This window comes from Dendrobates tinctorius, unplaced genomic scaffold, assembly GCF_039654945.1.
Source record: "Dendrobates tinctorius isolate UK_male_01 unplaced genomic scaffold, ASM3965494v1 ptg000028l, whole genome shotgun sequence".
NCBI classification, from domain to species: Eukaryota; Metazoa; Chordata; class Amphibia; order Anura; family Dendrobatidae; genus Dendrobates; species Dendrobates tinctorius.
Genome location: NW_027361696.1, coordinates 477,454 through 499,950, shown reverse-complemented (window position 1 = coordinate 499,950; position 22,497 = coordinate 477,454). Strand labels below are relative to the sequence as shown.

At 43.7% G+C, this 22,497-nt stretch overlaps 1 protein-coding gene across 2 annotated transcripts in view; it reads right to left on the bottom strand.

Annotated features, from left to right (window-relative positions):
- Positions 1-771: 771 nt before the first annotated feature.
- Positions 772-22,497, bottom strand: part of LOC141085030 (CMP-N-acetylneuraminate-beta-galactosamide-alpha-2,3-sialyltransferase 4-like) — a 78,886-nt gene continuing 57,160 nt past the window's right edge. For both annotated transcript variants that reach the window (XM_073569969.1, XM_073569970.1), the window contains 3 exons: positions 5,267-5,407; positions 5,053-5,190; positions 772-1,352 (listed from right to left, as the gene is read on the bottom strand). In XM_073569969.1, coding sequence (XP_073426070.1) covers positions 1,266-1,352; positions 5,053-5,190; positions 5,267-5,407 — 366 coding nt within the window. In that variant the 3' untranslated portion in view covers positions 772-1,265. The remainder of the gene's footprint in view (positions 1,353-5,052; positions 5,191-5,266; positions 5,408-22,497) is intronic.

Below are 22,497 nucleotides of genomic sequence, written 5' to 3'. Positions count from 1 at the left end.
GCAAAATTTGTTGGTAGTCTTCAGACTTCATAATGCCATGCACACAGTCAAGCAGTCCAGTGCCAGAGGCAGCAAAGCAACCCCAAAACATCAGGGAACCTCCACCATGTTTGACTGTAGGGACCGTGTTTTTTTCTTTGAATGCCTCTTTTTTTCTCCTGTAAACTCTATGTTGATGCCTTTGCCCAAAAAGCTCTACTTTTGTCTCATCTGACCAGAGAACATTCTTGCATTGAAATCTCTTGTCAATTTTTCTTTTCCGTCCACATCTAGGGAGGTTAGCCACAGTGCCATGGGCTTTAAACTTCTTGATGACACTGCGCACGGTAGACACAGGAACATTCAGGTCTTTGGAGATGGACTTGTAGCCTTGAGATTGCTCATGCTTCCTCACAATTTGGTTTCTCAAGTTCACAGACAGTTCTTTGGTCTTCTTTCTTTCTCCATGCTCAATGTGGTACACACAAGGACACAGGACAGAGGTTGAGTCAACTTTAATCCATGTCAACTGGCTGCAAGTGTGATTTAGTTATTGCCAACACCTGTTAGGTGCCACAGGTAAGTTACAGGTGCTGTTAATTACACAAATTAGAGAAGCATCACATGATTTTTCGAACAGTGCCAATACTTTTGTCCACCCTCTTTTTTATGTTTGGTGTGGAATTATATCAAATTTGGCTTTAGGACAATTCTTTTTGTGTTTTTTCATTTAAGACAAATTAAATGAAGATAATAATACCAAAGAATTTGTGTTTGCAATCATTTTCAGGAAGAAACTGAGTATTATCTGACAGAATTGCAGGGGTGTCAATACTTTTGGCCACAACTGTAAAATTAACTGTAAAAGTCAATTGATACAGCATTTTAAATAAAATACAATTTTAAAACACAATTTTACCACAAGCACGTTAGTAAAAAAAAATGCCCCTGAAGGTATTTATAGCCTTCACCACAAAAAGAACAGAAATATACAAACACAAATACAACAAAGAGAACAAGACATGACCCCAAACATTAGCATCCAATGGGCTTTAAAGTGCAGCCTTTTGTAAATAATAAATATACCGTAAGTCCTCGAGTCGTTCTAAAAGTTTTGTCATCCACTATAGGAAGAAGTTCATGTATATCACATGTAGATGGAACCTATGGATCTTCTGTGCTCCAGCCCATGAAATGGTCATCAATTACAAACCGGTCCATGAAGTCCTTATTAAAATTTACTGTAAACTTCTAATTAAAAATGATCATTTTCAGTATTGACAACCTTAGAAGTAAGTCAGATTATGAATGATGTTTTGTTGGAGAAGTTTCTTTATTGCAATGGCTTCAAGAGGAATCTTATGCTCTGATATCTGGAAACAATGGACAGAAACAAATTACAAAGCAGCACATTCATTCTCATGGACAACTAAAAGACTACTAAATACTGCCCTCTATGTACAAAATATAAATATATAAATACTGCTCCTATGTACAAAAATTATATCTACTATAATACTGCCCCTGTGTACAAAAATATAACTACTATAATACTACCCCCTATGTACAACAATATAACTACTATAATACTGCCCCTGTGTACAAGAATATAACTACTATAATTCTACCCCCTATGTACAAGAATATAACTACTATAATACTGCCCCCTATGTACAAGAATATAACTACTATAATACTGCCCCTATGTACAAGAATATAACTACTATAATACTGCCCCCTATGTACAAGAATATAACTACTATAATACTGCCCCTATGTACAAGAATATAACTACTATAATACTGCCACTTATGCACAATAATGTAGCTACTAAAATACTGCCCACTATGTACAAGAATATAACTACTATAATACTGCTCCTATGTACAAGAATATAACTATTATAATACTGCTCCTATGTACAAGCATAAAACTATTATAATTCTTCCCCTTTGCACAAGCATAAAACTATTATAATTCTTCTCCTTTGTACAAGTATATAACTACTACAATAGTGATCCCTATCTACAAGAATATAACTACTATACTGCTCTGTATGTACAAAAATATACCTACTATAATAATGCCCCTATGTACAAGAATATAATTGCTATAATACTGCCCTTATATACAAGAATATAACTACTATAAAACTGCTCCTATGTACAAGAATATAACTACTATAATACTGCCACTTATGCACAATAATATAACTACTACAATACTTCCCCCTATGCACAAGAATATAACTACTATAATACTGCCCATATGTACAAAATTATAACTACTGTAATACTGCCCCATATAGAAAAATATAACTACTATCATATTGCCCCTATGTAGAAGAATATAACTACTATAATACTGCATCTATGTACACGAATATAACTATTATAATACTGCTACCTATGTACAGAAATATAACTACAATAATACTGCCTCTATGTACAAGAATATAACTATTATAATACTGCCCCCTGTAGAAGAATATAACTACTGTACTATAGTATTGCCCCTATGTAGAAGAATATAACTACTATAATACTGCTCCTATGTCCAAGAATACAACTACTATAATACTGCTCCTATATACAGGAATATAATTACTATAATACTACTCCTATGTACAAGTATATAACTACTATAATACTGCCTCCTATGTACAATAATATATCTACTATAATAATGCCGCCTATGTACAAGTATATAACTACTATAATACTGCCCCCTATGTACAAGAATATTACTTACTATAATACTGCTCCTATGTACAAGAATAAATAGTGGGAGAAATAAGTATTTGATCCCTTGATGATTTTGTAAGTTTTGTAAATTCAGAAAATCACATTGTATAAATTATATATATTTATTTGCATTTTGCAGTGAGAAATAAGTATTTGATCCTCTACCAACCATTAAGAGTTCTGGCTCCTACAGACCAGTTAGACGCTCCTAATCAACTCGTTACCTGCATTAAAGACAGCTGTCTTATTTAGTCACATTTATAAAAGACTCCTGTCCACAGCCAAGGCAACAAAGGAGTAGCTCAAAAAGAAGCACGTTAAGGTCATGGCGTGGCCTAGCCAGTCTCCAGACCTTAATCCCATGGAAAACTTATGGATGAAGTTGAAGCTCAGAGTTGCCAAGGAACAGCCTCAAAATCTTAATGATTTAGAAATGATCTGCAAAGAGGAGTGGACAAAAATTTCTCCTGACATGTGCGCAAAGCTCATCATCATCTACAAAAAACATCTGACAGCTGTGCTTGCCAACAAGGGTTTTGCCACCAAGTATTAAGTCTTGTTTGCCAGAGGGATCAAATACTTATTTCTCACTACAAAATGCAAATTTATATAATTTATACAATGTGATTTTCTGGATTTTCTTTTGATATTCTATCTCTGAATGCTAAAATTAACCTACCCTAAAATGATAGATTGTTCATGTTTTTGCCAGTGGGCAAGCTTACAAAATCAGCAAGGGATTAAATACTTATTTCTCTGACTATAAGTACTATAATACTGCTTATATGTACAAGAATATAACTACTATAAATTTGTCCCTTCCTCAATCCTCATTCTACTAAAATGCTTGTACATGCCCTCATCATCTCCCGCCTCGACTATTGCAACATCCTTTTCTGTGGCCTCCCTGCAAACATCCTTAACTCTGCCGCCCGACTAATTCATCGCTCTCCTCGCTACTCCTCTGCCTCTCCCCTCTGCAAATTTCTTCACTGGCTCCCATTCCCTCAGCGTATCCAATTCAAATTACTAATACTGACCTACAAGGCCATCTATAACCTGTCACCCCCATATGTCTCCTGTCTCCCCCATATGTCTCTGAACTAATCTCCCGATACCTTCCCTCACGTAATCTCCGGTCCTGTCAAGACCTCCTTCTCTCCTCCACACTTATTCGCTCGTCACCCAACCGCCTCCAAAACTTCTCCCGAATAGCCCCCATCCTCAGGAATTCTTTGCCCCAACACGTCCGACTATCAACCACAATTGGATCCTTCAGACGGAACCTGAAAACCCACCTCTTCAGGAAAGCTTACAGCCTGCAATGATCCCTGCTGTCTCCTCACCACTACTGGAGCTACCGCCTCACCATCACTGGAGCTTCTGCAACCCCCCAACCTACTGTCTCCTTCCCCAGCATCCTGTAGAATGTAAGCCCGAAAGGGCAGGGTCCTCTCTCCCCTCTATATCAGTCTGTGATTGTTTGTTTACTGTAAGTGATATCTGAACTTTGTATGTTACCCCTTCTCATGTACAGCACCATGGAATTAATGGTGCTATATAAATAAATAAATAATAATAATAACTACTATAATGCTGCTCCCATGTACAAGAATATAACTACTATAATACTTCCCCTATGTACAAGAATATAACCACTATAATACTGCCCCTATGTACAAGAACATAACTACTATAATACTGCCTCTATGTACAAAAATATAACTATTACAATACTGCTCCTATATACAAGAATATAACTACTATAATACTGCTCCTATGTACAAGAATATAACTACTATAATACTGCTCCAATGTACAAGAATATAACTACTGTAATACTGCCCCTTATGTACAAGAATATAACTACTATACTACTGCCCTCTATGTACAAGAATATAACTACTATAATACTGCCCACTATGTACAAGAATATAACTACTATAATACTACCCTCTATGTACAAGAATATAACTACTATAATACTGCTCCCTATGTACAAGAATATAACTACTATAATACTGCTCCTATGTACAAGAATATAACTACTATAATACTGCTCCCTATGTACAAGAATATAACTACTATAATACTTCTCCTATGTACAAGAATATAATTACAATAATACTGCCCCCTTTGTAAAAGAATATAACTACTATAATACTGCGCTCTATGTACAAGAATATAACTACTATAATACTGCTCCTATGTACAAATATATAACTACTATAATACGGTGCCCTATGTACAAGACTATAACTATTATAATACTGCCCATTGTTGCCAGGATTTGGGTCACATCTATAGTAGGATAGAGTTGGCCCTTTACCTCCATGTTTTCCAAGGTCAGGTTATCATAGTAGTGGAGATATTGAGTTTTAACACTTGGATACCCAAATCCTGCAATGTCAACCTGGTCACAGAAGTGAATGGCAAAGGAGATGGCCATGATGCCGGTGGTGGGTATCTAGAATCAGAGGAGACGATCAGTGAGCGCACTGCTGTCAGGAGACCTCCTTCACATCCTCCTGTCAGTCACTTACTGGTTTGATTTTCTTAGTTGTAAGATTGTATTTCAGGAACTCAATAGCAGCAACTTGCATGAAGTATGGGTTCAAGATTCGCAGGTTCTCCGGCTTCACTTTCCAGATTATTGGTGGCGATCTCCAGAAACCCTTTTTAATCTGAAAAAAATGAAGATCTGTAGTCTCGAAACATATGAAAATGTCAAATAAAGAGTGCACAAGAGGAAATGAATGTCCTGCGGCCTCCATCATTTAAAAGGTTACCCCCAAAATTGAAAGTTATCCTGTATCTATAGGATAAGGGACAAGTTACTTTTTATTGTGGCTACGACTGCTGAACCCCCCACATTTATAAGAATGGGGTTCTGGGACCTTGGGAACCCACTAGAGCCCTTTCTTTAATGGAACGAAGGTGTAGATGACCTCTCCATTCATTGTCTCTGGTACTGCCGGAAATAGTGGAGCGCTGCACTGTACTATATTATCACTGTATATCCCATAGACAATGAATGGAGCAAAGGTCGGGCATACGTGTCCCCTGGATTGTAGTATTATGTATGTACAGCACTGAAGTGAGTGCGCTAGTATGGCACTACTACTATATTATCACTGTATGCCCCATAGACAATAAATGGAGCAGAGGTCGGGCATATGCACTAGGGTGACCGCAAAAAATCGATGTCGGAATTTTGTCCGTCTGGACCCCACAAAACGATTCCCCTTTCCAGATATTGAGATAGCCAAAATTTGAGCTCGATCAAACGACGTTAACCCGTGCCGCTCGTCGCTCAAAGTTTGAAAAAATCCAAATTGAGGTATTTTAAGATTTAGGTATTTTGCATAGTCTGTTAGACTATAAAGAATGTGACAACAACATTGCAGAAATAGCCCTGACCAAATTTTCGAACCATTTGTGGTATTTGAATGCAGAGTTGGTGGGATTATCGTTTTTTGATCCCACCATTACAGACAATGAAAAGTTGTTAATGGCTAATAAATTGCTCAGTAGCACAGATGAACCATCAGAGCACGCTAGGGTTGTAAATCCAAAAGTTAGGAAAGAAAAATTAAAAGAGGTAGGAAGTAACCGACTTTAACGACCTTCTGACAAAAGATGAAGAACAGAAGCAATATGTCCTGCAAGTTGTAAGCAAATGCCGAGCATTATATTCTGACGTTTCAAAAACTACTTTAACAAAAGCTCTAGAATAGATTAGATAACTATGTAAAATTATCAACTCATGTAGGTTAGCGTGCTCTGATGGTTCATCTGTGCTACTGAGCAATTTATTAGCCATTAACAACTTTTCATTGTCTGTAATGGTGGGATCAAAAAACGATAATCCCACCAACTCTGCATTCCAATACCACAAATGGTTCGAAAATTTGGTCAGGGCTATTTCTGCAATGTCGTTGTCACATTCTTTATAGTCTAACAGACTATGCAAAATACCTAAATCTTAAAATACCTCAATTTGGATTTTTTCAAACTTTGAGCGACGAGCGGCACGGGTTAACGTCGTTTGATCGAGCTCAAATTTTGGCTATCTGGAAAGGGGAATCGTTTTGTGGGGTCCAGATGAACAAGATTCTGACATTTTTTCCCCCCCATATGAGATCCGGTCACCCTAATATGCACCCCTGAATTGTAGTTTTATGTATGTACAGCACTGTAGTGAGTATACTATTATGGCACTACAAGTATATTATAACTGTATGGCGACGTCACTATACAGTCATATGTAAAAGTTTGGGCACCCCTATTAATGTTAACCTTTTTTCTTTATAACAATTTTGGTTTTTGCAACAGGTATTTCAGTTTCATATATCTAATAACTGATGGACTCAGTTATATTTCTGGATTCAAATGAGGTTTATTGTGCTAACAGAAAATGTGCAATCTGCATTTAAACAAAATTTGACCGGTGCAAAAGTATGGGCACCCTTATCATTTTCTTGATTTGAACACTCCTAACTACTTTTTACTGACTTCCTGAAGAACTAAATTGGTTTTGTAACCTCATTGAGCTTTGAACTTCATAGCCAGGTGTATCAAATCATGAGAAAAGGGTTTTAAAGTGGCCACTTGCAAGTAGTTCTCCTATTTGATTCTCCTATGAAGAGTGGCATCATGGGCTCCTCAAAACAACTCTCAAATGATCTGAAAACAAAGATTATTCAACATAGCTTTTCAGGGGAAGGATACAAAAAGTTGTCTCAGAGATTTAACCTGTCAGTTTCCACTGTGAGAATCATAGTAAGGAAATGGAAGAACACAGGTACAGTTCTTGTTAAGCCCAGAAGTGGCAGGCCAAGAAAAATATCCGAAAGGCAGAGAAGAAGAATGGTGAGAACAGTCAAGGACAATCCACAGACCACCTCCAAAGACCTGCAGCATCATCTTGCTGCAGATGGTGTCACTGTGCATCGGTCAACAATACAGCGCACTTTGCACAAGGAGAAGCTGTATGGGAGAGTGATGCGAAAGAAGCTGTTTCTGCAAGCACGCCACAAACAGTCGCCTGAGGTATGCAAAAGCACATTTGGACAAGCCAGTTACATTTTGGAAGAAGGTCCTGTGAACTGATGAAACAAAGATTGAGTTGTTTGGTCATACAAAAAGGCGTTATGCATGCGCTGTATTGTTGACTGATGCACAGTGACACCATCTGCAGCAAGATGATGCTGCAGGTCTTTGGAGGTGGTCTGTGGATTGTCCTTGACTGTTCTCACCATTCTTCTTCTCTGCCTTTCGGATATTTTTCTTGGCCTGCCACTTCTGGGCTTAACAAGAACTGTACCTGTGTTCTTCCATTTCCTTACTATGTTCCTCACAGTGGAAACTGACTGGTTAAATCTCTGAGACAACTTTTTGTATCCTTCCCCTGAAAAGCTATGTTGAATAATCTTTGTTTTCAGATCATTTGAGAGTTGTTTTGAGGAGCCCATGATGCCACTCTTCATAGGAGAATCAAACAGGAGAACTACTTGCAAGTGGCCACCTTAAATACCTTTCCTCATGATTTGATACACCTGGCTATGAAGTTCAAAGCTCAATGAGGTTACAAAACCAATTTAGTGCTTCAGGAAGTCAGTAAAAAGTAGTTAGGAGTGTTCAAATCAAGAAAATGATAAGGGTGCCCATACTTTTGCACCGGTCAAATTTTGTTTAAATGCAGATTGCACATTTTCTGTTAGTACAATAAACCTCATTTGGATCCAGAAATATAACTGAGTCCATCAGTTATTAGATATATGAAACTGAAATAGCTGTTGCAAAAACCAAAATTGTTATAAAGAAAAAAGGTTAACATTAATAGGGGTGCCCAAACTTTTACATATGACTGTATGTGTTCACAACATGATACTATTACTAGTTGTGCTCACTGTTTGGGGATATTACTTTATTTCTTCTGGATTTGTTATTACAGTGGAATAAAAAGTCTGCACACCTCTGATAAAATATCACCATATTTTTCATGCAAAAAAGAATCATTGCAGAACTTTGTCCAACTTTAATGTCTCCATAATCTGCACAAATCCCTTGAGAAATAAGCTGAAATCATTTCTGTTGGAAAACTAAAAAAGATAAATAATAGTGATGAGTGAACGTGTTATCCGAGACAATCTCGACATGTGCAGGTTACCAGCATAATGATGCCACCCGGCGCTTGCACACAGCCGACTGCAGCAGGAGAAAATGAGCTTTACTGTCCCCGGCAGCATTCGGTCCCAGTCATGGAGGTTGTTGCGCTGCAGGGTCAGTCACCGCTCTGTAACCCCCTGGCCCTGAATGACATCTGAGCATCAGTGCAGAGAGAGGGTCAGTCAGGGCCGGAGGAGGGGGGTACAGAGCAGTGACTGACCCCCTGCCGCCCCTGCCTCCATGACTGAGACCGAGTGCTGCCGGGGACAATAAAGCTAATTTTCTACCCACTACATTCGGCTCTGTGCAGGCGCCGGCCGTCATCTTTGCGCTATTACCCTGTAGAATAACTCCATATCTGCAGGTTAGCAGCGTTATTTCTGTGAACAGATCACCATTAATGTAACTCTTCCCTCTTGAAGCCTAAAGAAACAATTCTTTTCTTTTCATCAAATTTGATGGACGCCCAGTTCCCGGTTATGTCGCTGTTCTGCCACATCTTGGCCCCTTCTTGATGATGTCTTCAGTGTCCATGATAGGTCTAATGCCTGGGAAATGTTTTTGTACCTTCTTCTGACAACTTTCCACAATGAGATCCTTTGCTGTGTAGTCAGCTGTTTACATGCCAGAAAATGTCAGGAAAATCCTCCATGAGTGTAAGGGTACGTGCACACGCTGCGGAATCCGCTGCGGATTAATCCGCACGGATTTTGCAAAAACCGCAGATAATCCGCAGGTCAAAAGACCTGCGGATTATCTGCGGTTTTGCCTGCGGTTTGGTCCTGCGGATTCACTATCTCCACAATGGTGGAGATAGGAACCCGCAGCGGTTTCCGCAGAAAGAATTGACATGCAATTCTTTCTGCGGATTCAAAACCGCAGCAAATCCGCACGGATTTTTCCGCAGCGTCGGCACAGCGGTTTTTTTATACCATTCATTTGAATGGTACTGTACACCGCAGCTAAAACTGCTGCGGGTCCGCAGCGGCCAAAACCGCTGCGGAAACGCAGCGGAATCAGCAGCGTGTGCACACAGCCTAACAGTGGTGTTAGCTCATGGATTGATCCCAGACCCTCAAGGGTTAAATGTGTTTCATTTAATTGAATGTGGTACAATTATCATACCCCATGGGGCTTCAGTTAGAAGGGACAAGGTTACCTGTAGTGGCCGGCCCAGATGGGAGGGGGAACCGAGTGTTGCAGACAGAAGCAGGAAGTGACAGTGTATGGAGGGCAGTAGTGCATATACAGCAGGAATAGCGGGCAGCTAGGGACAACGTGAGTCTAATACATTCGGGACAGCAAATTGCCGTAAATACCTTTCATGTGATTCCATCTAATGGCCAAGGGCAACCTTGAGACAGACGTTGGGGGCCAGAGGCACACTCGGCTTGCAAAGCTAGATGAAAAGATGGATTAGGACTCAGACTACATGGGGCAGAAGGTATCGCAATCCAAAAATGCTGCTGAAGGTGAGGAAGATCTCCAAGGGCTAGGAAAGTCAGAAAGTGGGATATACCACTGATACCGAGAACCAGGGCTAAAGTTGTATCCGGTACCTGTGGGAAAGATGACAACCTGTTGTGCCTTATCCTTTAAACCTGCTTGTAAATAATGTACAGAATGGAATTCTCTACGTAAAAGTTTGCATTTTATTAACCACGTATCTCCTGGACTGTTTGCTGCCCTGGTTCCAAAAGAAGGAATTCCTGGACTCAGAACAGGCCTATAGCTCAGAACAGGCCTATAGGCCAGAAGTAAGTGGGAAGCACCACATACACAGCAGCACACCAGGACCGAGACACCCCTTGTCTGTAGGATGCGGGAGCGAGTGGGGACCAAAGCTCGCCCACGACTACCTTGCTTGGGCACAGTACTAGCGTAGCTACCGGGGGCAGAGGGGGCGGTCGCCCCGGGCCCCAAGCTCTGAGGGGCCCACTGAGCTACGCTACTGTAACTGTATCGGCGTGCACAGCGCACCCATACAGTTACATTCTGCGGCAGAACAGGGAGAATCGATCTCCCTACTCTGCCGCCCAGCCGCTATGGGCCCCTGAGAAGGTGGTGGGGGGCCCAGGTGCCAGCAGTGCGCCCCCCACCTCACAGCCAGCAATGTCGTCCTGAGCTTTTCTGTGCGCACAGGACCTGTGATGAGGTCACAGGAGGGGCGGAGTCAGGGGGTCACATGATCAGGGGCTTCAGCACAGGGCTCTGCTGTGCTGGTTGTCATGGTGCTGGATGAGGTGAAGTAACTTTCTGTGTGGGATCAGGATTGGTTTACAGGGTGGATGTAGCAGAGCTGTGTGTGTATGAGGTGTACAGAGCGGAGCCGTGTGTGTAGAAGGTGTATGGAGCAGAGATATGCATGTATGAGGTGTACACAGGAGCGGAGCCGGGTGTGTATGGGGTGAGCGGAGCCGTTTGTGTACGGAGCCAAGTGTGTATGGGTCGGGGTGTACAGAGCAGAGCCGTGTGTGTACGGAGCAGAGCCGTGTGTGTGCAGCGTGTACGGAGTGGAGCCGTGTGTGCAAGGTGTACGGAGTGGAGCCGTGTGTGCAAGGTGTACGGATTTGAGCCATATGTGTACGAGGTGTATGGTGCGGAGCCGCGTGTGTGCGGAGCAGAGCCGTGTGTGTACAAGGTGTACGGAGCGGAGCCGCATGTGTACAGCGTGTACGGAGCAGAGCCGTGTGTGTATAGGGGGTATCAGGTGCAGTAATAAGGACACATACGGCAGCAGTGGCTCAGTATTGGGGTATCAGGTGCAGTAATGGGGACACATACGGCAGCAGCTACTCAGTATTGGGGTATCAGGTGCAGTAATAGGGACACATACGGCAGCAGCAGCTCAGCATTGGGGTATCAGGTGCAGTAATAGGGACACATACGGCAGCAGCAGCTCAGTATTGGGGTATCAGGTGCAGTAATAGGGACATATACGGCAGCAGCTGCTCAGTATTGGGGTATCAGGTGCAGTAATGGGGACACATACGGCTGCAGCTGCTCAGCATTGGGGTATCAGGTGCAGTAATAGGGACACATACGGCAGCAGTGGCTCAGCATTGTGGTATCAGCTGCAGTAATAAGGACTCATACGGCAGCAGAGGCTCAGTATTGGGGTATCAAGTGCAGTAATAGGAACACATACGGCAGCAATGGCTCAGTATTGGGGTATCAAGTGCAGTAATAGGGACATATACGGCAGCAGCGGCTCAGCATTGGGGTTTCAGGTGCAGTAATAGGGACACATACGGCAGCAGCGGCTCAGCATTGGGGTATCAGCAGGATGAGTGGTTTGTGCAGGTTGGGGATACATGGTGATGGGGCTGGAATATGAGAAGTGAAACGTGTCATTGTTGTATTCTCTGTAGCCGAGTCCTGGCTGGACGAGTCATCATGTTGGTCTGGGCCAGATGGAAAAGACGTGAAAAGTGACCGATTCCATCAGAAAGAACGTCAGCGGTAAGACACCAACTATACCTCTGCAGTAATCACTTATATGTTTTGTAGGACTGGTATTTACCTCTGACCATATGGCGGTAATATCCATGTTGGTCTTTATATAGGGATTATTTTCAGTAACAGCACAGTCATCTCCTACATCCACTATTAGGGTGCGCCACCGAGTTGTAATCAAATTTACCTAGTTAGGGGCCCACTCAGAAGTTTCGCCCCCCCTGAACCGAAACCCTAGCTACGCCTCTGCTTGGGCATCTTACAAGAGCAGTGACACTTTATATGGGGTTAATCAGAATCGCTGTAATGACTGTGGCCGAGCGCTGTAGTCATGGGATGATGTGGCCGCCTGATTCTGGACACAACAACCCCTTTTATGAAACCACATTATTTCATCATTTCAATTTTGCCATTTTTACTTTCTCCCTCAAAATGATTTCAGTTTATTTTACAACGGATTTGTGATGATTATGGCGAAATTAAAGGAAAAATGTCCTGAAATAATTGTTTTTTGGTAGGATTGTTTTTTATATAACAAAATCATAGAATTTTAACACATATCCACTGTATATGTATTCATAGTCCGCACTATTTCTATAAATGTTCACAGCATGACACTATTAGTATATATCCCTCTATGGTGGTATTGCTATATGCAGGCACAGTATTATGGTATTATTATATGTAGGCACACTATGGAGGTATTACTATATTGCAGACACAGCGTGGTGGTATTATTATATGCAGACACAGCATAGTGGTATTACTATATGCAGGCACAGCATGGTGGTATTACTATATTCAGGCACAGCATGGTGGTATTACTATATGCAGACAGCATGGTGGTATTACTATATGCAGGCACAGTATGGTGGTATTATTATATGTAGACACAGTACGGTGGTATTACTATATGAAGGCACAGCATGGTGGTATTACTATATGCAGACACCGTATGGTGTTATTACTATATGAAGGCACAGTATGGTGGTATTACCATATGCAGGCTCAGTATGGTGGTATTACTACATACAGCAGTGGTCCCCAACCTTTCTGACCTTGAGTGCCACATTCAGCTAAGAGAGAGGGTCGCGAGCCACATTCAGCACTTAGAGAGGGTCGCGAGCCACATCCAGCTCCCCCTTCAAAGTACTGTCAACCAAAGCCCTCATTACAGGTATAATGATAACCAAAGCTTTTCCACAGAAATCACTCCAAAGAAGTACACTGAGATCCAGGGGTTCCCACAATACCCCCATTCAGTATTCTTCCATCAAGGACTCCCAACACACTGTCACATCCAGCTTTGAGCACCTCCTCCAACAGGTAGTGTGAGGGAGTGCCAGGGCCATAGTCGTGGCTGAGACTAATGGCTCTTGCGCGCCCTGGTCTCCCGTCACATACAAAGAATGTCTTTTAATCAGTGTACTTGCCTCTGCTCATTTCGAAGCACAGTCTGTTACCACAGCCGCACACGGTTTGTTCCACAGTCGAAGGGCCCGTTATCCACAAAGTCAAAGTCTTGCCATCCAGCAGGAGAAGAATATAAACAGTTCAATGGGGGGGGGGACAACACTGAACTGTGGCCCGTATCAGCCACACTGCATCCAACTTTGGTGCTTCAGGGCTCCCTTTCCCGCAGGGACGTGAAACAGTCCCATTCTTGATCGTGCAACGAGCACTACTTCGCATTGTCCAATATCCACTCCAGTTCAGCATCACGTCTCCCATGTCACTTTTTCCCACATCGGGCTCCATGCCCGTGCTCCATTTGACGGCACTGCAGGAGGGGGCTTTGATTGTTCAGGGAACAGGGGACGGCTGTGCCTGTTCTGGGCCCGCATACAGGTCCACATCATCCTCCTCATTTCAGGCGGCCTGCCTGGGGGATGGGAAGGGGCCCTCTGTCGTATGATAGGATCGTGACAAATCGAGGAACAAGGTTTTACTAAGCATGGGCCTGCTTTCTGGGACTGAGATCCACTCACCACTGTCGGCTCCAGCATCCCAGCTGCAACCATCCCTTGACCGTCGGATCCCTCCACCAAGGCAGCTGTGCACTCCGGTCCAGTCTCCTCCACTTCTGGCGCGAACTCCTCTGGGACAGTCGTTGGTTCCGGTACCTGACGATGCTGAAGAACTAGATCAGGGTGAAGAGGATCCGTCTCCCGCAGACGGCATTCCAGCTTGGCCTTTACTTCCGGCACAAGCTTCTTCAGGGCAGTCGTTTCTGGGTGAAGAGGCTCCAGCTCCCGAGGATGATGTTCCAGCTCCGGTTGCCGCCAGCAGCTCTCCTCCGGCTCCCGATGGCGTTCCGGCTCCCGATAACTGCCCGGCTCCGACTCCTCTGGTACGTGATGACGTGCGCAGCTGCATGCAGGGTCTTCTTCTGGGCCCCACCCGTTCCAAGGTGGGGTAGCTTCCATCCGCTCCACCCATTTAATTGTAATCTATTGCAGAGGGCAAGGTCTCTTTCTTCTCAGATGCGCCCACCATGGGCGGACCGGGGAATGCCGCCACACAGAGTTTTGCGCCATTTCTGAGTCAGGACACCCACGAGGGGCGGGAACAAAGCTGTCGATGTCCTTCTTGGTGCCATTTCTGCTATCTTTAGAGCCGCCATCTTCGCAGTCATCACAATGTCAGTCACATTCAAGGTTTTAGTTAGGTCCAGTACATCAGTCACTTCTATAATATCAGTATCCTCAATTTTTCATGGCATCTCTGCTTTGCAAGGCTGCGGTATCCTGCCGACTACGCCAAGTGTGAGGGAGCACCAGGGCCGTAGTCGTGGCTGAGACTCATGGCTCTTGCGCGCCCTGGTCTCCCATTATATACAAAGAACATCCTTTAATCAGTGTACTTGCCTCTCTGCTCTCTTCACATTCAGGGTGTCCTCTGTACTGCTGTAGACCCTTTCCATACGATTGCGCACAAACAGAGACACAGTCCAATTGCAACTTAAAATGAAGAACTTTACCTTTTCCTTGAAGCAGCACATCCTTGTCAGATACAACATCAGCATAGGGTTCCATACAGTCCACATTTTTTACTTTCCCAGCACTTCTTCCTACGGCTTTCAGTACGTGCCCGGGTCGTACCGCCTCTTGCGGTAACGCAGCATCCTCCCTGTTCAGACTTACTACACTTATGAGTTCCCTCATCCGTTTAGTCCCGGATACGAAGGCATCAGCCCATGCAGTGAACTGCCACATTGTAGAGCCACCTGCATCCCAGTACTGTTATGGCCTCAGCTGTAGTCTCTGTTCCAGCACTGCTGTCACACTAATGCTAAAGCTGTACTTCTGGCCTACTGGGCCCTGGATGACTCGGTCCCTGGCTTCCAAAGTTACAGAGCTACTGGGTAGCTCAGGCTCTAAAGCCCACCCGAGGTCTCTGGGGGCTCTATCCCTTCTCTCTCTAACCAGGAAACTGTTCCTGCCTTACTCCCAGTTAACTCCTCCTACAGTTAACTATATACACTACTTATTATACTAAGGAGTCATGTGAACCATCTAGTGGACAAACTAAGGTACTACGCTTTCCCTATTTAACACCATTTGTACATTCCTATACACTTAGTAACAACAGCTAAATATATAACTACAAGTAATAGCTACATCAAAAAAGGGAGTGGAGTATTACACAGTCCCGATACACTCCTTACAGTAGTACCATCCTCCAGCGTACCATACCTAAAACAGTTCTAAACCCCTAAGACCAGTAAAATGCATCCAGATCTGCTCTTCTGTGCCAGGCTACTCACAAAATTCACCATTTTGAGATATACTCTTCATAACTGTTTGCTAGACCTGGACCTAATGCACCAAGATAGCAGATAGTCGCAAGCCACAATTCATGAGACCGCGAGCCACATGTGGCTCCTGAGCTACAGGTTAGGGACCCCTGACGTACCGGCACAGTATGGTGGTATTAGTACATCAAGACACAGTATGATGGTATTACTACATGGTGGGCCATTTATATGGATACACCTAAATAAAATGGGAATGGTTGGTGATATCAACTTACTGTTTGTGGCACATTAGTATATGGGAGGGGGGGAACTTTTCAAGATGAGTGGTGACCATGGTTACCATTTTGAAGTTGGTCATTTTGGATCCAACTTTATTTTTTTCAGTGGGAAGAGGGTCATATTATTATTATTATTATTATTTATTGTTATAGCGCCATTTATTCCATGGCGCTTTACATGTGAGGGGGGTATACATAAAAACAAGTACAATAATCTTAAACAATACAAGTCATAACTGGTACAGGAGGAGAGAGGACCCTGCCCGCGAGGGCTCACAATCTTCAAGGGATGGGTGATAATACAGTAGGCGAGGGTAGAGCTGGTCGTGCAGCGGTTTGGTCGATCGGTGGTTACTGCAGGTTATAGGCTTGTCGGAAGAGGTGGGTCTTCAGGCTCTTTTTGAAGGTTTCGATGGTAGGTGAGAGTCTGATATGTTGTGGTAGAGAGTTCCAGAGTAGGGGTGATGCGCGAGAGAAATCTTGTATGCGATTGTGGGAAGAGGAGATAAGAGGGGAGTAGAGAAGGAGATCTTGTGAGGATCGGAGGTTGCGTGCAGGAAAGTACCGGGAGACGAGGTCACAGATGTATGGAGGAGACAAGTTGTGGATGGCTTTGTATGTCATGGTTAGGGTTTTGTAATGGAGTCTCTGGGCAATTGGGAGCCAGTGAAGGGATTGACAGAGGGGAGAAGCTGGGGAATAGCGGGGGGACAGGTGGATTAGTCGGGCAGCAGAGTTTAGAATAGATTGGAGGGGTGCGAGAGTGTTTGAGGGGAGGCCGCAGAGCATGAGGTTGCAGTAGTCAAGGCGAGAGATGATGAGGGCATGGACTAGGGTTTTTGCAGATTCTTGGGTGAGGAATGAACGGATGCGTGAAATATTTTTGAGTTGAAGTCGGCAGGAAGTGGAAAGGGTTTGGATATGTGGTTTGAAGGAGAGATCAGCATCAAGGATTACTCCGAGGCAGCGAGCTTGTGGGACTGGGGAGAGTGGGCAGTCATTTACTGTAATTGATAGGTTCGTAGGGGGGGTCACGTGAGATGGGGGAAAGATGATGAATTCTGTTTTGTCCATGTTGAGTTTCAGATATCTAGTGGAGAAGAAGGATGAAATAGTGGACAGACATTGAGGGATTCTGGTTAGTAGGGAGGTGATATCTGGTCCAGAGATGTAGATCTGTGTGTCATCAGCATAAAGATGATACTGAAAGCCATGAGATTCTATGAGCTGTCCCAGGCCAAAGGTGTAAATAGAGAACAGCAGGGGCCCTAGGACTGAACCTTGTGGGACTCCGACAGATAGGGGGCGAGGTGAGGAGGTGGTGTGTGAGTGGGAGACGCTGAATGTCCGGTCTGTTAGGTATGATGAGATCCAGGAGAGGGCCGAGTCTGTGATGCCGAGGGATGAGAGGGTCTGTAATAATAGGGAATGGTCCACTGTGTCAAAGGCAGCCGACAGGTCCAGGAGGAGGAGGACAGAGTAGTGTCGCTTGCTCTTGGCAGTTAAGAGGTCATTGGTGACCTTAGTAAGGGCAGTTTCAGTGGAGTGGTGTGACCGGAAGCCAGATTGTAAGCGGTCGAAGAGGGAGCAAGAAGAGAGATGGGAGGACAGTTCAAGGTAGACGTGTTGTTCCAGTAGCTTGGAGGCGTATGGGAGAAGTGATATAGGGCGATAGCTAGATACAGAGGATGGGTCAAGGGAGGGCTTTTTGAGGATAGGTGTGATGGAGGCATGTTTAAAGCTTGAGGGGAAAACACCAGTTGTTAGTGATAGGTTGAAGAGATGGGTTAGGGTTGGGATGAAGACTGTGGTGAGGTTTGGGATGAAGTGGGATGGGATCGGGTCGAGTGCACAGGTGGTGAGATGTGATCTTGAGAGTAGAGTGGAGAGTCGATCTTCTGTAATGGTGGAGAAGTTGGTTTTGAAGGTGGAGGGCTGGGAAGTCGGGAGGAAGGGCTCTGGGGGTTGTTGACCAAAACTGTCCCTGATGTTATCAATTTTCTGCTTGAAAAATGAGGCAAAGTCTTCAGCTGAGATGAGTGGGGAGGGAGGAGGTGCTGGGGGGCGGAGGAGAGAATTGAAGGTGTTGAATAACTGTTTAGGGTTGTGAGACAGGGAGGATATGAGAGATGAGAAGTAGGTTTGTTTAGCTGTGGCGAGTGTGGTCTTGAAAGTAGTGAGGGACTGTTTGAATGCGATGAAATGCTCGTTGGAGTGGGATCTTTTCCATCTGCGCTCAGCAGCCCTGGAAGCTCGCCTCAGCTCTTTGGTCAGGCTGGTGTGCCAGGGCTGTCTGTTGATTTTGCGAGTTTTGGTATGTGTAAGTGGGGCAGCGGATTCCAAAGCTACAGCTATTGTGGTGTTATATAGAGCGGCAGCGTCATCCGCATTGTGTAAGGAACTTATATCTGTAAGAGGGAGGAGGGATTCGGAGAATGAGTGTAGGTCAAGGTGTTTAAGATTCCTGCGAGGGTGTGAAAGTTTGTGGGGTGGGGATTGTAGACATGGAGTGAAGAGGGAAGAGAATGTGAGCAGGTTGTGGTCAGAGAGAGGAAGAGGCGAGTTAGAGAGGCTAGATAGGGCGCAGAGGCGGGTGAAGATGAGGTCTAGTGTGTGGCCATCTTTGTGAGTGGCTGCAGAAGACCATTGAGTGAGGCCGAAGGAGGAAGTGAGAGATAGAAGTTTAGTGGCAGCTGAGAGGGAAGTGTCAATGGGGATGTTGAAGTCGCCCATGATGATAGTAGGGATGTCCGCGGAAAGGAAATGAAGTAACCAGGTGGTGAAGTGGTCAAAGAAGGTGGTGGCTGGCCCTGGGGGGCGGTAGATGACAGCCAGTTGGAGGTTGGAGGGGGAGTAGATGCGCACAGAGTGCACCTCAAAGGAAGGGAGGGTAACAGAGGGTGGCAGTGGGATTGGGGTGAAGGAGCAGGTATCTGACAGGAGAAAACCAACTCCTCCACCATGTTGACATCAATCATGTCATATGACATCAAACTTATTGAGAATTTCACAAGAAAAACAATGATGTGCTTGGTTTTAACGTAACTTTATTCTTTCATGAGTTACAAGTTTAGGACCACTTACAAAATGTGTTCAAAGTGCTGTCCATTGTGTTGGATTGTCAATGCAACCCTCTTCTCCCACTCTTGACACACTGATAGCAACACTGCAGAAGAAATGCTTGCACAAGCTTCCACGATACATTGTTTCAGATGCTGCACATCTCGTATCTTCACAGAATAGACAAATGCCTTCAGATGACCCCAAAGATAAAAGTCTAAGGGGGTCAGATCGGGAGACCTTGGGGGCCATTCAACTGGCCCACAATGACCAATCCACTTTCCAGGAAACTGTTCATGTAGGAATGCTCGAACCTGACACCCATAATTGATGGTATGGTGTGGTATATGGGGTACAAAGATAGTGCGGCCATTCTTCATCAATGGAACCTCAATGCCACTGGATATGTGAAATTGCTACATGATGATGTGTTGCCCTCTTTATGCACTGAAGATGGCACGTTCCCTGAGATTTTTCAGCAAGATGGTGCAGCACCTCATTATGGGTGTCAGGTACGAGCATTCCTACAAGGAATCTGACCCCCTTAGACTAGCATTTCTTCTGTAGTGTTGCTATCACTGTGTCAAGAGTGGGAGGAGAGGGTTGCAATGACAATCCAACACAATGAGCAGCACTTTGAACACATTTTATAAGTGGTCAAACTTGTAAATAACTCATGAAAGAATAAAGTGACATTTAAACCAAGCACACCATTGTTTTTCTTGTGAAATTCTCAATAAGTTTGATGTGTCACATGACCCTCTTCCCCTTGAAAAAAATAAAGTTGGATCCAAAATGGCCTACTTCAAAATCGCCGCCATGGTTACCACCCATCTTGAAAAGTTTCCATCCCTCCCAAATACTAATGTGCCACAAACAGGAAGCTGATATCTCCAACCATTCCCATTTTATTTAGGTGTATCCATATAAATGGCGCACCCTGTATATGCAGGCACAGTATGGTGGTATTACTATATGCAGGCACAGTATGGAGGTATTACTATATACAGGCACAGTATGGTGGTATTACTACATGAATACACTATGGTGGTATTACTATATACAGGCAAAGTATGGTGGTATTACTACATGAAGACAGTATGGTGGTATTACTACATGAAGACAGTATGATGGTATTACGATATGCAGGCACAGTATGGTAGTATTACGATATGCAGGCACAGTATGGTGGTATTACTATATGCAGGCACAGTATGGTGGTTCTACTGTATAAAGATGCCATATGGTGTCCCTGTATAGGCTTTACTGCCCTGACTGGCGTATGGGGCCCGATCAGCAGAGGGGGCTCGCATCGGGCCCCGTCACCTCTACCCATCGGGCCCCACTGCCCCGTCCCTAGCGGCAGGATTCTGCTGATCAAGTAACTGAACCTGCGTCCAGGACGCAGGTTCATTTACTCTATTGCCGTGCAGGCTCACACGGCAAAAGTTCAGGCTGCCAGCCAATCAGAGGCTGGCAGCTGACGTCAGCGAGCACGTCGCTGGCGACTGATGTCATTGTCAGTCGCCGGCGAGTGCGCGATTTCTCGTTGGGGTACAGATCACTTGCCGCTGGAGCACCGCAAGGTAAGAGGAAAGATTTTTTTTAAAATTAGTAAAGCGGCAAGCCGGGCCCGGCATGATGGAGACGCGGTAGGATGGAGACGGGGCAGAATTGGAGACACTGGGGACAGGATGGAGCAGCGGTAGGATGGAGACGGGGCAGAATTGGAGACACTGGGGACAGGATGGAGACAAGGCAGGATGGAGATGGGGCAGGTTTGGAGACACTGGGGGCAGGATGGAGACGGGGCAGGATTGGAGACACTGGGGGCAGGATGGAGACATACACACTTTGAGCTTTATATATTAGATATACAGAGTGAGAGAGAGATGTCATTGACAAATACAATTAGTATAGTGTTGCTGTCTCTAAATTATAGGGGGATTCCATGCCATTTTGTTCCTAGAAAAAATAATTTATTAATTAAATACATGTCCACAATTTAGAAACAACACTACAATAATTGTATTTGTCACTAACATATATATATATTATATTATATTTTGATTATATTTATATTATATATGATATGTACAGTATATATAATATATTTATATATTAAATATATATTATATATATATAATATATCAGATATGTATGGTCCCAATCCCATTTATAAGGCAAGAAATCCCAATTATTAAACCTGACAGGGCACACCTGTGAAGGGAAAACTATTTCCAGTGACTACCTCTTGAAGCTCATCAAGAGAATGCCAAGAGTGTGCAAAGCAGTAATCAAAGCAAAAGGTGGCTACTTTGAAGAACCTAGAATATAACACATATTTTCAGTTGTTTCACACTTTTTTGTTAATTATATAATTCCACATGTGTTTATTCATTGTTTTGATGCCTTCAGAGTGAATCTACAATTTTCATAGTCATGAAAATAAAGGAAACTCTTTGAATGAGAAGGTGTGTCCAAACTTTGGTCTGTTCCGTATCTAATCGATATTATACAGTGTATGACATATTTACAATTTATTACAGTTTTTTGTGTTCTAAAGTTGTATTCCAATAAATAGATATTATGTTCTATCTAAATATCTTGATTATTGTATCATAGAAATGATTAAATGTCTGATGTTCACATTGTACTACAATAAATTTTTCACTTAAATATAAGCAATATATTTCGGAGTCGGAGTCGGTGGAAGGGAAATTGAGGAGTCGGAGTCGCAGGTTTGGCTTACCAACTCCACAGCCCTGGTTAGCAGACATCTTGTAATGGAGGAATGTATCACAAGTCTCATGTAATAAACAAGCCTGGAGATTTCCAAGGAGTGTGATCCTTGACCGGAAATACATAACAGAACATGGTGGTAGCTGGGCACAGAACCTGCAAATCCTCAGAGCTTGTGTGAGGCTGGGACTGTACAGAGGATCACAGCACCTGTAAGTACAGATTCCCTGACATTACTGCAAAATGGAGACTGGCCTGAAGCCCCCTCAGGGACTGGATGTGACTTCATGTAATTTGTCTCCCTTGGAGA